The sequence below is a fragment of the Thalia democratica genome, chromosome 3 (assembly GCF_965202585.1).
Source record: "Thalia democratica chromosome 3, ktThaDemo2.hap1.1, whole genome shotgun sequence".
Lineage (NCBI taxonomy): Eukaryota > Metazoa > Chordata > Thaliacea > Salpida > Salpidae > Thalia > Thalia democratica.
In genome coordinates, this window is record NC_139167.1 from 38,084,592 (window position 1) to 38,096,678 (window position 12,087).

The following is a 12,087-nucleotide window of genomic DNA, read 5'->3' on the forward strand; positions in this document are numbered from 1 at the left end:
GATGTTTTTGGAAGTAGTCTAAAATTTTTTCTTTGTTGCATGATTTATAAGCTTAACTCTAATTAATCTAAATTCATGAAAAAATCATGAGTAAAATTAACTCGATAACCAAAAGGTTTTTTTTTACACCAGGTCTTTAGTCTAAATTTTTCGAGCGCTTTTTTATCGTACAATAAACAGTATAACAAACAATCTATTTGTCGAAAACATAAAAAATTGCCAATAATTTTACTAATAATTAAAAACTCTAAAAATAATATTTCACACAAAAAAAAAAGATTAAAAAAAAACAATGTTTGTAAGTATTTTCCTAACTCGAAAAATAAAAATTAAGCTTTATAGTTAAAATTAGTTCAATTTTTTATGATTATCTTTTTTAATCTAAAAGTTTGTGCAAAAAAGTCAACTTTTGAAAAGTTTTTGTCTAGAATAATTTTACAATCATTAGTTGACAACAAAATTTTAAAAACGTGAGTCCAAAAACTTTTGTACCTTATTAAATAGCTATAATATGATACATGGTATTAATGGAAAGGGTAAAAAAAAAGAACGTAAATACTTCGGCTAAAAAGACTTATTTTTAAGATGAACTACTTCAGATAATAAAAACGTTTACTATTGATACTTTGAATATACCAACGGAATGTTGCTAAATAGTAAAGTATGATAGTATTGAAAAATATTATGTATGACGTACAATAATCCTTTATAACATTGATAAAAATAAAAAGTAATAACTTAGTACAAGATTAAATTGTAAAAAGAATAGAAGTTGTTAGTCATAACAATGGTGAAATATTTTATTTCGTCAACTTTGCATATGAAAAAAGCAAAACAATGCAAAATATCAACAGCTTTGTCCCAAAAAGTAAACTAAACAACTGTTATATTCCAAAACAATTAAAGTTTGAAAATGTTTTGCGTCTTAGATAACGCTGCTTATTGAAAAGTATAAAGAAAACAGAATTAAAAAAAAAAAAGTAAAATATGTGTATGTGTTAAAGTTTGTTTCTTTAACACTTAATAACTTTAAAAACTTTTCATATTGAATGTCTATTTAAATTTTTACCTTATTTTGTTTAAGTATTATGATTTTATTCTCACAGTTTTACTTTGTTAAACAAAATTTTCTAGTTTGTTTCTAAACTGTGGTTTTAATGTTATAAACGTTTTAAACTATTGGAAATACAATATTAATACTTTTGGTTTTTTAATCAAACTTTAGCTTCGTGGCAAATAAAATTAAAAAAAAAAAAAGAATTTGTGTCGAAACTTTGTTAGTTCAAAGTATTTGCATGTTGAGCTGCTTAATATGTTTCAATTGTTTATTAATATTAGTAGTGTTTTTCTTTATAATTTATGAAAAAAACTTTACTTTTGAAACAAGTTTTTTATCAAAAAAAAAATTCTATGTACCATATCAGTTTTTAAGAGTATTCAAAATTCGATAAAAAAAAAACTATTTGAAATATTAATAATGATAAGCAAAGTTTTTCAGTAAACAACAGTTAAAATGAATGAAATTAAGCGTTTAATAAAAATTAAGTTAGTTTAGTTTTTGATCAATGAAGTTCAACAAGTCAAAAATATATATTAATTTTTATTTAATAAAATATAATTAAAATAAACAAAAGCTAATTAGATCAAAATAATGATATGATCACATGTTAGGTCTTAGATTTTTATAGTACAAATATTGTTTAAAACGTTTTAGATAAGAATAAAACCACAAACCTTAGATTAAGTTTATTATTTATAGCTTTAAAACAGCAGTCAACAAGTTAGTTTCAAGCTTTTAAACATAGTTTAGTGCATATAAAATAAAAAGGTTATAAATTATTTATTAAGTTTAAAGCAGCTTTTAATATAAATTGTACAGCAAACTGTGTAGTTTGTTTGTTTTTGTATATTTTTTAAAATAAAAAGTAACAAATTGTCAACTAAGTTAACATATTAATGTAATTGAATGGATATAAAGAATTGCTTTCATAAAACAAATTTTAACTTGAAGTAATTACAAACGTACAACGTATAAAAACTAAGTGAATGAAGTACCTTTAGAGAACTATTACGCCTAAGATACGCAAATATAACTTTAAAACTTAGATATTATTTATTTTAAAATTTACAATGTTGGTCAATACTTTGAAAAATAGTTTCTCATCTTTTAATATCTTTTATTCTAAAAAGATGTTAGAAAATAGACATTTACACACATTTCAAATATCGTGCTCTTTTAACAGATTATTTTTCACTTTCCTTAAGAAGCATACAAATGAGTAAAGGTTAGTAAATAAGTTCAAATTTTTGTAATTCCTGATAGTTATTATGAAGAAATGTTTTGATAGAAAAAAAACTTAATTTTAGTTATAATCATTTAAAAATAAATTAAGTTTTAGTTTGATCACTGGATAAAATTTGTTGCAAACTAAAAATGATATTTATATACACTATATTTGCAAAAAAAAAAACGAAACTTATTTTAAGGAGTGTGACCTGTTTTTCAAACATATAATAAAATCACAGTATTGGTTTTTATTGTAGTTAAGATATAGACTGTATATAATTAATATGTAGACTATATCTATATATATATATAGAAAATAATGTGGTTAAATTTAAAATATTCCACTGAGCCACTTTAAAGGCATTTAAATAGTTTATTAAGAAAATTAGATTTAAAAAAACCAGAACGTATGTTTCAAAAGTTAAATGCTTTAATCATCAGCTAGTACGGTTTGAAATAAATTCTAATTTTCTTAATAAACTATTTAAAATCCCTTCAAGTGGGCTCAGTGGAAAGTGTTTGAGTTTATTTAACCACATTATTTTCTATATATATATATATATGTGTATATAATATTGCTTTTATTTTGTAATACACGCTTAAATTAAAACTCTTTTGTACCAGCTTTAAAATAAAATTAAGAAAGTTTATGAAGTTTTAACAACCTAATTTTTTCAACACAAAACTATAAGTCGAGATTTTTAAATGTTTCATAAAAAAAATAAATACAGGTAACATGGCAAAAAATTTCAGTACGACGAAAACGTTGTGACGACAGTAGCCAATGACGAAAGCGATGGCGAAAGTTTAGAAATTGATAATGTACTTTTTTTACAACCTTGATCATCCATTGGATGTAGCTCAAGCATAAGGCCAATGCTTGCACGAGGGATTAGTTTTGGCAGTTGTAAATGACAAGAATCACATTGACAGGCTTTCAGAGTACATACAAAGTTACTTTGGAAGAAGTAGAAGATGAGTTAATGGCAAGACCAATCGATGAGGAAATGTTTCCAGATTCTAAATGCCGTCCAGAAGTTTGGATGGATTATAACAGACTTATGTTGCTTCCAAGCGATTCGAAACTGTAAGTTTCAAGAGATCGATGCGCTCCGAAACTAGGAAGTTACATTTGCATGGAAGATTATTGGTATGATCAGTAAGACTTTGAAGGATCTCCGCTTCTCGGCGAAAATTCTTCGGCTTCCGGAAGTTCCCAGTTGCCATCGGCGCAAAAACGCCCAGCGGTTTTTTATTCTTTTTGTGGAGGTGCAGTGCTTTTGTTGCCTTTGATCGGTTTGGTTTCCGTGCGTTTGAGCAAATGGAAGCGAAACAAGAGAACCAAAAATATGACGAGGAGCGTTTCTACGGCAAGTATAGCTGAAGAGAGCACGATAAAAATCGAAGAGAAAGTAGCTGACGAAGATGATTACTACGATTTTCTCAAAGTAAAACACTTAGCAGACATTTGTGAGAAGGCATAGAATCTGAAGTAATACTTATTAATATTTAAAAAAAAACATTTAAAGTTAATAGCTAAATTTGATATAAGTAAATTAGTATTACGAATAAACTAAAAGAGTCATAAAATTAAGTAAACTAATTTATTTATATTAAATTTTTCAAAGATTTTTGTTAGACCAGAACTCTTACTTATGATTATCGATATAATAAAATTTTGCAAAACATGTTGGCAAACACTTTATTTCATAAGTTAAAAAACAATAAAAAAAAAATTATGTGATTTATTATAAAAAAGGTGTTCTTTTGTCTTAGGTGTTTTAAAAAATATTAGAAACTATGTTACAGATGTGTATACAAACTGTTTTCGTTGTCAACCGCACAATTTTAACAATACTTACCAGATTTTTAAAATAGTGTTTTTGATTTAAAAATATTTCAAATACATAATAAACTAGTTTTTAGTATTAAAATATATATAGAAAGATACCGTCCTAGAAGTTAAAGACTTTACAGACCAAAAGCTTATTTTAGAAGCAGCGCTTAAAGCAATTAGCTTTTTATTATCATTTTGGAAAAAAAATCTTTCTTTAAATACTTAAAATTTTGTTTAAGTATCAAAAGTTAAGTTTCATGAAAATTAGTTTTATTTCTTAAGTCGGAATACATTTAAATAAAGAAAGCGGAATGTTTTAATCATTAAAATTATGTTCTAAATGCCTGATCCCACAATTTCAGTTATTTTGTTTAGTTTAAGCAAGAGTTTAAAAAAGTGTACTAAGACATAGTTTTAAACAATTAATAAGTTTTAATTCAGGGTGAAAGAGATTTTCTAAAACATATATGTTTCTTTTTGTAAAACTGTGAATTAATCTTTTTTACAGTAGCTAAAAAAGTGTTTATAAATAAAATAGAACTAGAAACAAAATTTAAGTACCAATATCGTAAAACAAAAATGTTTAAGTTATTTGTTTTAAAAAATTCCATCAAAACCTAATATTTATACAGACTACACAGTGTCTTAAAAGCTATTAGTTAAGAACGTACATTGATATTTCCAAAACTATCTAAACTTTTAAAAGTACTATTATTCGTATAACTTCATATCTATATAGATACTTATCTTAGATTAGGGGTGGGCAACGTAAATATTTGACGGGCCGGATCCAGAAAAATATAGTCCTCAGCGGGCCGGATCATTTCAAGTTAGTGATCTTTTGGATTCAGCTGGATCCTTTTTTTAGATCCGGATCCCATTTTAAACATATTATCCGGATCCGCCTAAATACTAATTTTAGACAAAGATCTAGATCCGAATGGAAACTAATTTCAAAAAGATTTGAATCCGGTTAGATGCTTATTGACCGGGTATTTTAGAATTTTGAATCAATATATTAATTACCAAGGTTGTCAAGTATGAAATTTTATGTTAAATTTAGTTAAGTATTCATAATTCTATATATATTATAACGCTGGACAGAATTAATACTAGTTAGTTATAAAAAAATTATAATTTGGTTACTAAAAGTTACTCGAGCCTAACATTTCAAGCTAAAACATAAAAAAATTGCTAACTATTTGAAATGAAGTAATTTTGGAAATCCTTATCTGGAGTTTATATTAATAATATTTGTTCAAAAAATATTAAACAATACAATATTAAACTACTATTATTTAATTTAATTAAGCTAAAGAAGATTCAATACATTTTTTGCATGTATAAAAAAAAACAGAAATAATTCTGATATAATAAACACTTTTACCATAAAAGCAAAAAAAATAAATAAAAGATCACGATGAAACACTTAAGGTTGATCATGTATTAGAGTTGTTTAAATCTAGTTGCATGAGAGTTTTGGAATATCTGCAAGTGCACTGAAATACCGATTAGGTTTGAAGTTAGCTTACCCTTGTTAATGCTTGTGGTCGGAAATGTTTGTTTTCAAATGTATGAAGTATCGAACAACACAACTAGTTCCATGGTCATCTTTAGAAGTTGACAAACTTTGGCTCGATCAATTATACATAAAATGTATCTAAAAATCTTATAAAAGCAACAAAAATTATATGTTTGGTTTCAAATTTTCTTATTAAATTATTTAAAAAACAGTTAAGCCTAGATAAAAAATTACTTTGGCTTGAAATTTTAACACGTTTACTTTCAAAATATCAAATAGTTATAATTAACCTGCGAAATTTAACTAAGTTATGTACTTTAAAAATATTATTATCAAACAGTGCACCTGAAATACTTTAATAAGAGTACTAACATAAAATAACGAAATATTGAAACAAAAAATAAATTAATATGTATTTTTAGCATAACAAATATTTTAGTTTAATAGACTTTTAGATTAAGATTGATTTCGCAATGATAAAACTGTCACATTATACTTTAAATGTTAAGTTTAAAGAATTTAGCAAGAATAATTACACTAAAAAGAAGTCAATGAGACATTTATGGATCATAAAATATTTTAACAAGTTGTTTAAAATCTGGAAGTTTATTTGAAGTAGATATTCTCAGTAATAACTGCAAATTGGTATCAGTAAGATTTGAACGCAGCTTACTTTTGTTTATATACATGGTTAAGAATATTTGTTTGCAAAAATATGTAGACCAAAATATAACAAATAACTTCATTGTCATCTTTTTTAAATTAACAAATTTTAACTTGTTAAGTAAGTTATAAATCTGTCAATTTTTCAGTGTTGAACTTTTCTTTTTGTGTACTGCCACATTGAAGTTTAACAGTTCTAACAATATTACTAAGTACATTTTCGGTGTCAAACGTCGACGGTGATGAAATAATGTCAAATTCTTAACTTAATTGTTAAAAGTCTGCAAAACGACGACCAAACTTATTATCAAGTGAAACTATTTTCATCAAATGGTCATCACTAAACTTAACCATATATTTAATAAAAAAGTCCTTAATGAAAAAACAATAACAGAAAAAGTTCAAATTGTAGTCTAAACTTAAAACATTTGACAAAAATTTAAACTTGAGCAGTTTGACTTAAAAAAGTTGTCGATGTTTAAAGGATATTTTTTTTTACTTTTTTAAATATTTAAAAAACAACTCAATACTTATCTGGAAAAAACAGCAATTTTTTACACGTCTATTTTTTATGAAAACATTATGGTAGGTATGATCATCAAAGTTAATTCAGCAAACAATTGCTTTTGTATAATTTGAGAAAGGATTACTTCAACTGACTTAAAACAGAACAAGATACTATAACAAAGTAGTGTTTTATCACCATAAAATAATAAGCCATTTTAACAAACGTTTTCAGGGTCAAAGTCTTACAGTTTTGTTTAATGAAATAGTTCAAAAAACGTTTTGTACAAGTTTTGTGATAATTAAATTGGCTGGCCGGATTTTATATAAATTTTGAAAATGCTTAGCGGGCCGGATCATCTACTTGCGGGCCGGATCAATGTTGTCCGCGGGCCGGATTCCATTTAAAATTAAAAAAGGTTTGGGGGCCGGTCATTTTCACTCTGCGGGCCCGATCCGGCCCGCGGGCCGTACGTTGCCCACCCCTATCTTAGATCATAATTGGTATAACCTGAGTCTTTTTTATAAATCTTGTGATTTTAAATGCTATGGTTTCTTACACTTAGGTTGTGAGGCGTCCAGTCTTTATAAAACATCGTCAAAATTTTTTTAAGTTTTTAGTCCGCTAGATTTAGATAAGCTTCGTTTATAACAGCTCTGCTTTAAAAGTAATTTACAATTGGATACCAAACTGTATTTTAATGACGTCTATGAATTAGTAAAATACAGAAAATGTGTTTTCAATAAATAGTTTATGTTTGGTTTATATTGAACATTCAATATGCATTAGCTTTACTATGTAGTTTACTAGAGTAGTTTTAAAAAGTAAAAACTCGCAGTATCAAGTGATAAAACGTCTAATATTTTTAGTCTCAAAAAAAAATTGAAAAAAAATACAAGTAAAAATATAAGAGAACGTTTTGAGAAACGTAAAAAAGCTCTATATAAAATAAAAAAGACTTAAAAGTTTAAATTGGTATGTTAATTATTATAATTTAAAGGACTACAGAAAATTTTAAATAGAAATATTTATATAAAATTTAATTTACGAATATTCTTACTTTAAGATTAATATTTATAAATCTGCAATCAGTTTTTAAGTTGTTTATAAAAAGTTTGAAATCGTAGTGAGAATAACAACAAAAATTAAAACTGGATAATGTTCTATTTTTCTAGAAAGCTTAAAATTTATAAAAATATATAAATCAAAAAACACAAACAAAAAGTTCGCTATCATTTGTTAAGTTAAAAACGGAATCTTTGAAAATAAAACACCATTATACTTTACTATACTATACTACTTTATAAGAAAATATATGTTACACTCAATTAATGATGATTTGTATATATTTTTAAGTTTAGTAGTTAATTTTTACTTTATAAGTTGTCTCATAGTTAAAAAAGTATAAAGATTTCAAAAATTCTTAATAACAAAAAGTTTATGAGCTACTTAGAATTTAGTTTAAAAATGCAATTGTTTTATAAATATTTATATTTTAGTTTTTAATAGTTGAAAACTTGAATAAAGTAAAGTTAAAATTTTAAGAAATTTTAAGTACAAAAGCTTTATTAAATGGATTACTTAAAACATATACAGCAAAATTATTGGAGTTCTTAAAAAAACGTTATTTGAACGTTTTTATAATCATAAATAATCATAAATAATCATAAATAACTTTTATCTATAACTTGTTTTTTACATGTTATACAACACCAACAGATAGAGTATACATACAAAACTACCATACTTTAAACGTGTAAAAAAAAACTATTTTGTTTTATAATTTTTCAAACTACTTATTTTTAAAATTTTATGCTTTTTAAAGCTTTAATAGATTTTTTTGAGACAGAAAATAACTTTTCATTATAAAAAGTAGCAATGTTCTAGTTATGTAAAATTTAGATATAAAAATAAGCAGCTAAATAAATTTTAAAGTTTTGCATCCAAGTAAACTTTTAATACTAAAACTTTTCACGAGATTAGTTGTAGCAACCAATAGCACATTTGCAAAAGACACGTAGCTTAATTTTAAAAAGCCTTGCACAAGAGCACTCGAAGTACGTGAAAGTTATATACGTTGAATAAATATTAAAAATAAACTTTGTGAACAACTTAATTTGTTAGCTTTTATTTTCAATCACCATTGTGACCAGTGCAAACATGTGTGTGCATAAGTTTTTCAACAGCTACCCTAAAGGCTTTTGAAGACCACATACCACTTATGTTTTCAGCGTTTTGCAATATTTGTAAACAAATTTTACGGGCTTATTAAAACCTCGATGCTTATCGTGCTATTGCTTTGTAAACCGCATATTCAACAACAGATACACCTATGAAAAGATTAAAGTACTATTATTGTGTTTCATCGTACTTTATAATGAGATTTCGACCAATTGTAGTGATTCTGTGCAAAAAACTGCATTTGTTTTACCACAACTTCAGCTGTTGAGAACCGCTTGCAGTTTATATTTAGATTTTTGAACTTACTAATACCACAAACAAACAATAAAATATTTTAAAATGTTATTTAAAAGATATTAAAGTCGGCTGAAGTCCCTTACTTACTTTCCTTTTTTAAATAGTTTAGTATATAAACCGTACGATTATACAGATTATCATCTAACTACATTGTCTAGTTTCAAAGAAATAGATAAGATGAAGTGTGTTGCCCTTTTGATCCTTCTCGTAGGATTCATTGAAGCCGGAGTTCTCCCGTACAACAACTACGGTTAGATTTAAAAGAATACCAGCACATAATTAGATTATTCATATATTTCATTACTGTCTTGCTCAAAACATTAAATTTTTTAAAAATGGAATAAATCAAAAAGTGTTTAACATGAGGAGTTTTACTAGTAAAGATTAAAACTTTAAGGTTTCGCTAGCAATATGTTTGTGTCTTGCTGACACTAAAACAAAATGACGTTTCTCAAGCACTAAAATTTCAACTGAGTAAATAAGCTATAAAAACTAAACCTAAATATTTAAAAGGTTCTAGTGTTACACACATGATTGCGTATAAAACACAGGAGGAGACTCATACGGCGCCAAAGGATACGGTGCTGTCTACCAACCATGCGGATACAGACGACGATCATACCAACCGTGCGGCGGATACATGCCATACAGAAGACCGCGAGTCATCAAGAGGACCAGATGTTGCCGAAGACGAGGCCGAGTCGCCCAACCGTGCGTCAGCGTCGTCCAAAAGACCCCGTTCATCCCGTACGTGCCAAAAATGCCGAAATACGACCCAAAGCCGTTCATCCCGTACGTACCAAAGGAACCAAAAATTGACCCGAAACCATTTGTCCCACCATACGTTCCACCACCGCCGCCAGCACCGGTAATTGACCCATGCCCGGAACCAGTTTATACAGTAGACCCACTTCCGGCACCAGCACCAGTTGTAGACCCACTCCCGGCCCCAGCACCGGAACCGTGCGATGAACCAATTGTGTTGAAAGGAAAGTCAGTCAGCGCTCACGCTTCAGCCTCTGCTTCTTTCTCATCATGCTAAGCAGCGTGAACGGTTCTCCGAGACTCTAGCAAAGTAGGTTTGCAAACTAACTGTTTTAGTAAGAATTGTTATTTTCAAAGGTTTGCTGACTTTATTTATTAGCTTTACCATTGAAGCTTTTGTCTAGGTTAATAAACAAGTCAGTTTTTCAATTGTATAATTACAAGTCTTGCAGTCTTAACATAAGAATTTGTTTACAATCGATTATTTTATTTTGTATAAAGTATTTAAAGCCTTTTTATTCTCATTGCTAATTTTGAATTATTTTGCAGTTGCGAAAGGTAGAGAACCAATTCTCGGAGACAGGTCTGCTGAAAACAAAAAGCATTTATACTTTAATCTTTACAAAACAGCTAAAACTTAACATTCTGTCTGCATATAACTAATCCGTACAATTCTTTTCTTGCTTCAATTTTTAAAAATAAACCCACTGTATAATGCTAAAAAAGTGTTTTTTTATTAGATAGTTGATAGATTTTAATATAAGATAAACGTGTAAGCTTTTAAAGTTTTTAAAACAATTTTTAGAGTTTTAAATTTTAATTTTCAGAATACTTTTGTTGAACTTCGTCGTAAAAATCTTGGTAAATACTGTTTAGTTAAAGCAATTTTCTTATATTTTTATTTTATCAAACATTTGTTCAGCAAAGTAGGTTTTGCTCAAAGAGATCGTCAAAGCATTAAGTAATTAATTCTAAAATTAGTCAGTTGATGAAAATTAAAAAAAATTATAACTTTATTTTGGAACAAAAATTATATTTTTATATATTAAGTTATCTTTATAGAATAAAAGATCTGTTCCAAAATAAAGTTATAACTTTTTTATATAATAAATTATCTTTATAGAATAAGTGTTACTTTTGAAAAAAAAAGCTAGAAAAGCAATATATACGCAATTCATCTATAGTTTAAAAGGCACATTTTACTTTTTGTGAATTGAATAGAAATTTCACAAAAAAATTTGAAACAAATTTAAATTTATAGATCAAAATGCAAACGCTTTTACATAAATCATTGAAAATAATGTAACAAATTGTTTGGAGCAATATTACTGGTTTACCAACAAAGTAATGAATTCAAACAAGATTAAAACACCGGCCTTGTGTATTGCGGCTTGAACTGTTGATAGTTAAGTGTTAATAAAATGTGGATTTATGTAATAATGTGAAAAGAACAAAAAGGCACTTAAAATCTCCGCAAATTTGGTTGAAACAGAGGAAAGATTGTTAAAACTGATGTTTAGGTTTATTTAAAAAAGGATTTATTGCATGGTATATAAAAAGTTTTTATACTTTCTATATTTATTCCAAGACAATGCTACCTTACTTTTATAATACTATAATTAAATAAATTATTTTTCTCTCGAAAAATTTAAACAGACAAATGTGTTCTATATTTAACAAAGTCATTAAATAAGTATTACAGTATGTATAAATTTTTAAAGAAAATTTTAACTAAAGTCTATATAATTGTTGTATCACAAAATTTTACAGTTAAAGCTGAAATCTTTGAAATTTGAAACTAGATTAAACAATATGTTTTATAAAGTTACCTTCTTATGTTCTTAGTGATAATTAGCCATACGGTTTCATTAACAAAATTTTACAAAAAACGCAAACATCTAAGACACGTATTTGCTTGGAGATTTATTTAAGAAGTATTTAATTTTAAGCAATTTTAACAAAGGGTTGATCATGTCAATTCGATCATCAGACCACAAGCTTTCGGTAGACTGAGACCGGTCTTAGTCTAC

The 12,087-nt window shown here is 26.8% G+C and overlaps 1 protein-coding gene across 2 annotated transcripts; it reads left to right on the plus strand.

Annotated features, from left to right (window-relative positions):
- Nucleotides 1-9,381: 9,381 nt before the first annotated feature.
- LOC145832754 (uncharacterized) lies at nt 9,382-10,782 on the plus strand. 2 transcript variants are annotated; one of them, XM_082940092.1, is made up of 3 exons: nt 9,382-9,542; nt 9,844-10,371; nt 10,607-10,782. In XM_082940092.1, the coding sequence occupies exons 1-2, from the start codon at nt 9,470-9,472 to the stop codon at nt 10,332-10,334; spliced, it is 564 nt and encodes a 187-aa protein (XP_082796218.1). In that variant the 5' UTR covers nt 9,382-9,469; the 3' UTR covers nt 10,335-10,371; nt 10,607-10,782. The 2 variants fall into 2 exon arrangements, with proteins under 2 accessions (XP_082796218.1, XP_082796217.1); XM_082940091.1 differs by having other exon boundaries at nt 9,844-10,367.
- The last annotated feature ends 1,305 nt before the right edge of the window (nt 10,783-12,087 follow it).

Bases quoted from the DNA above. Each gene is read 5' to 3' on its own strand.
- LOC145832754 (XM_082940092.1), top strand. From the start codon at position 9,470: ATGAAGTGTGTTGCCCTTTTGATCCTTCTCGTAGGATTCATTGAAGCC. The intron at 9,543-9,843 runs GTTAGATTTAAA...TATAAAACACAG, and splicing joins TCTCCCGTACAACAACTACG to GAGGAGACTCATACGGCGCC.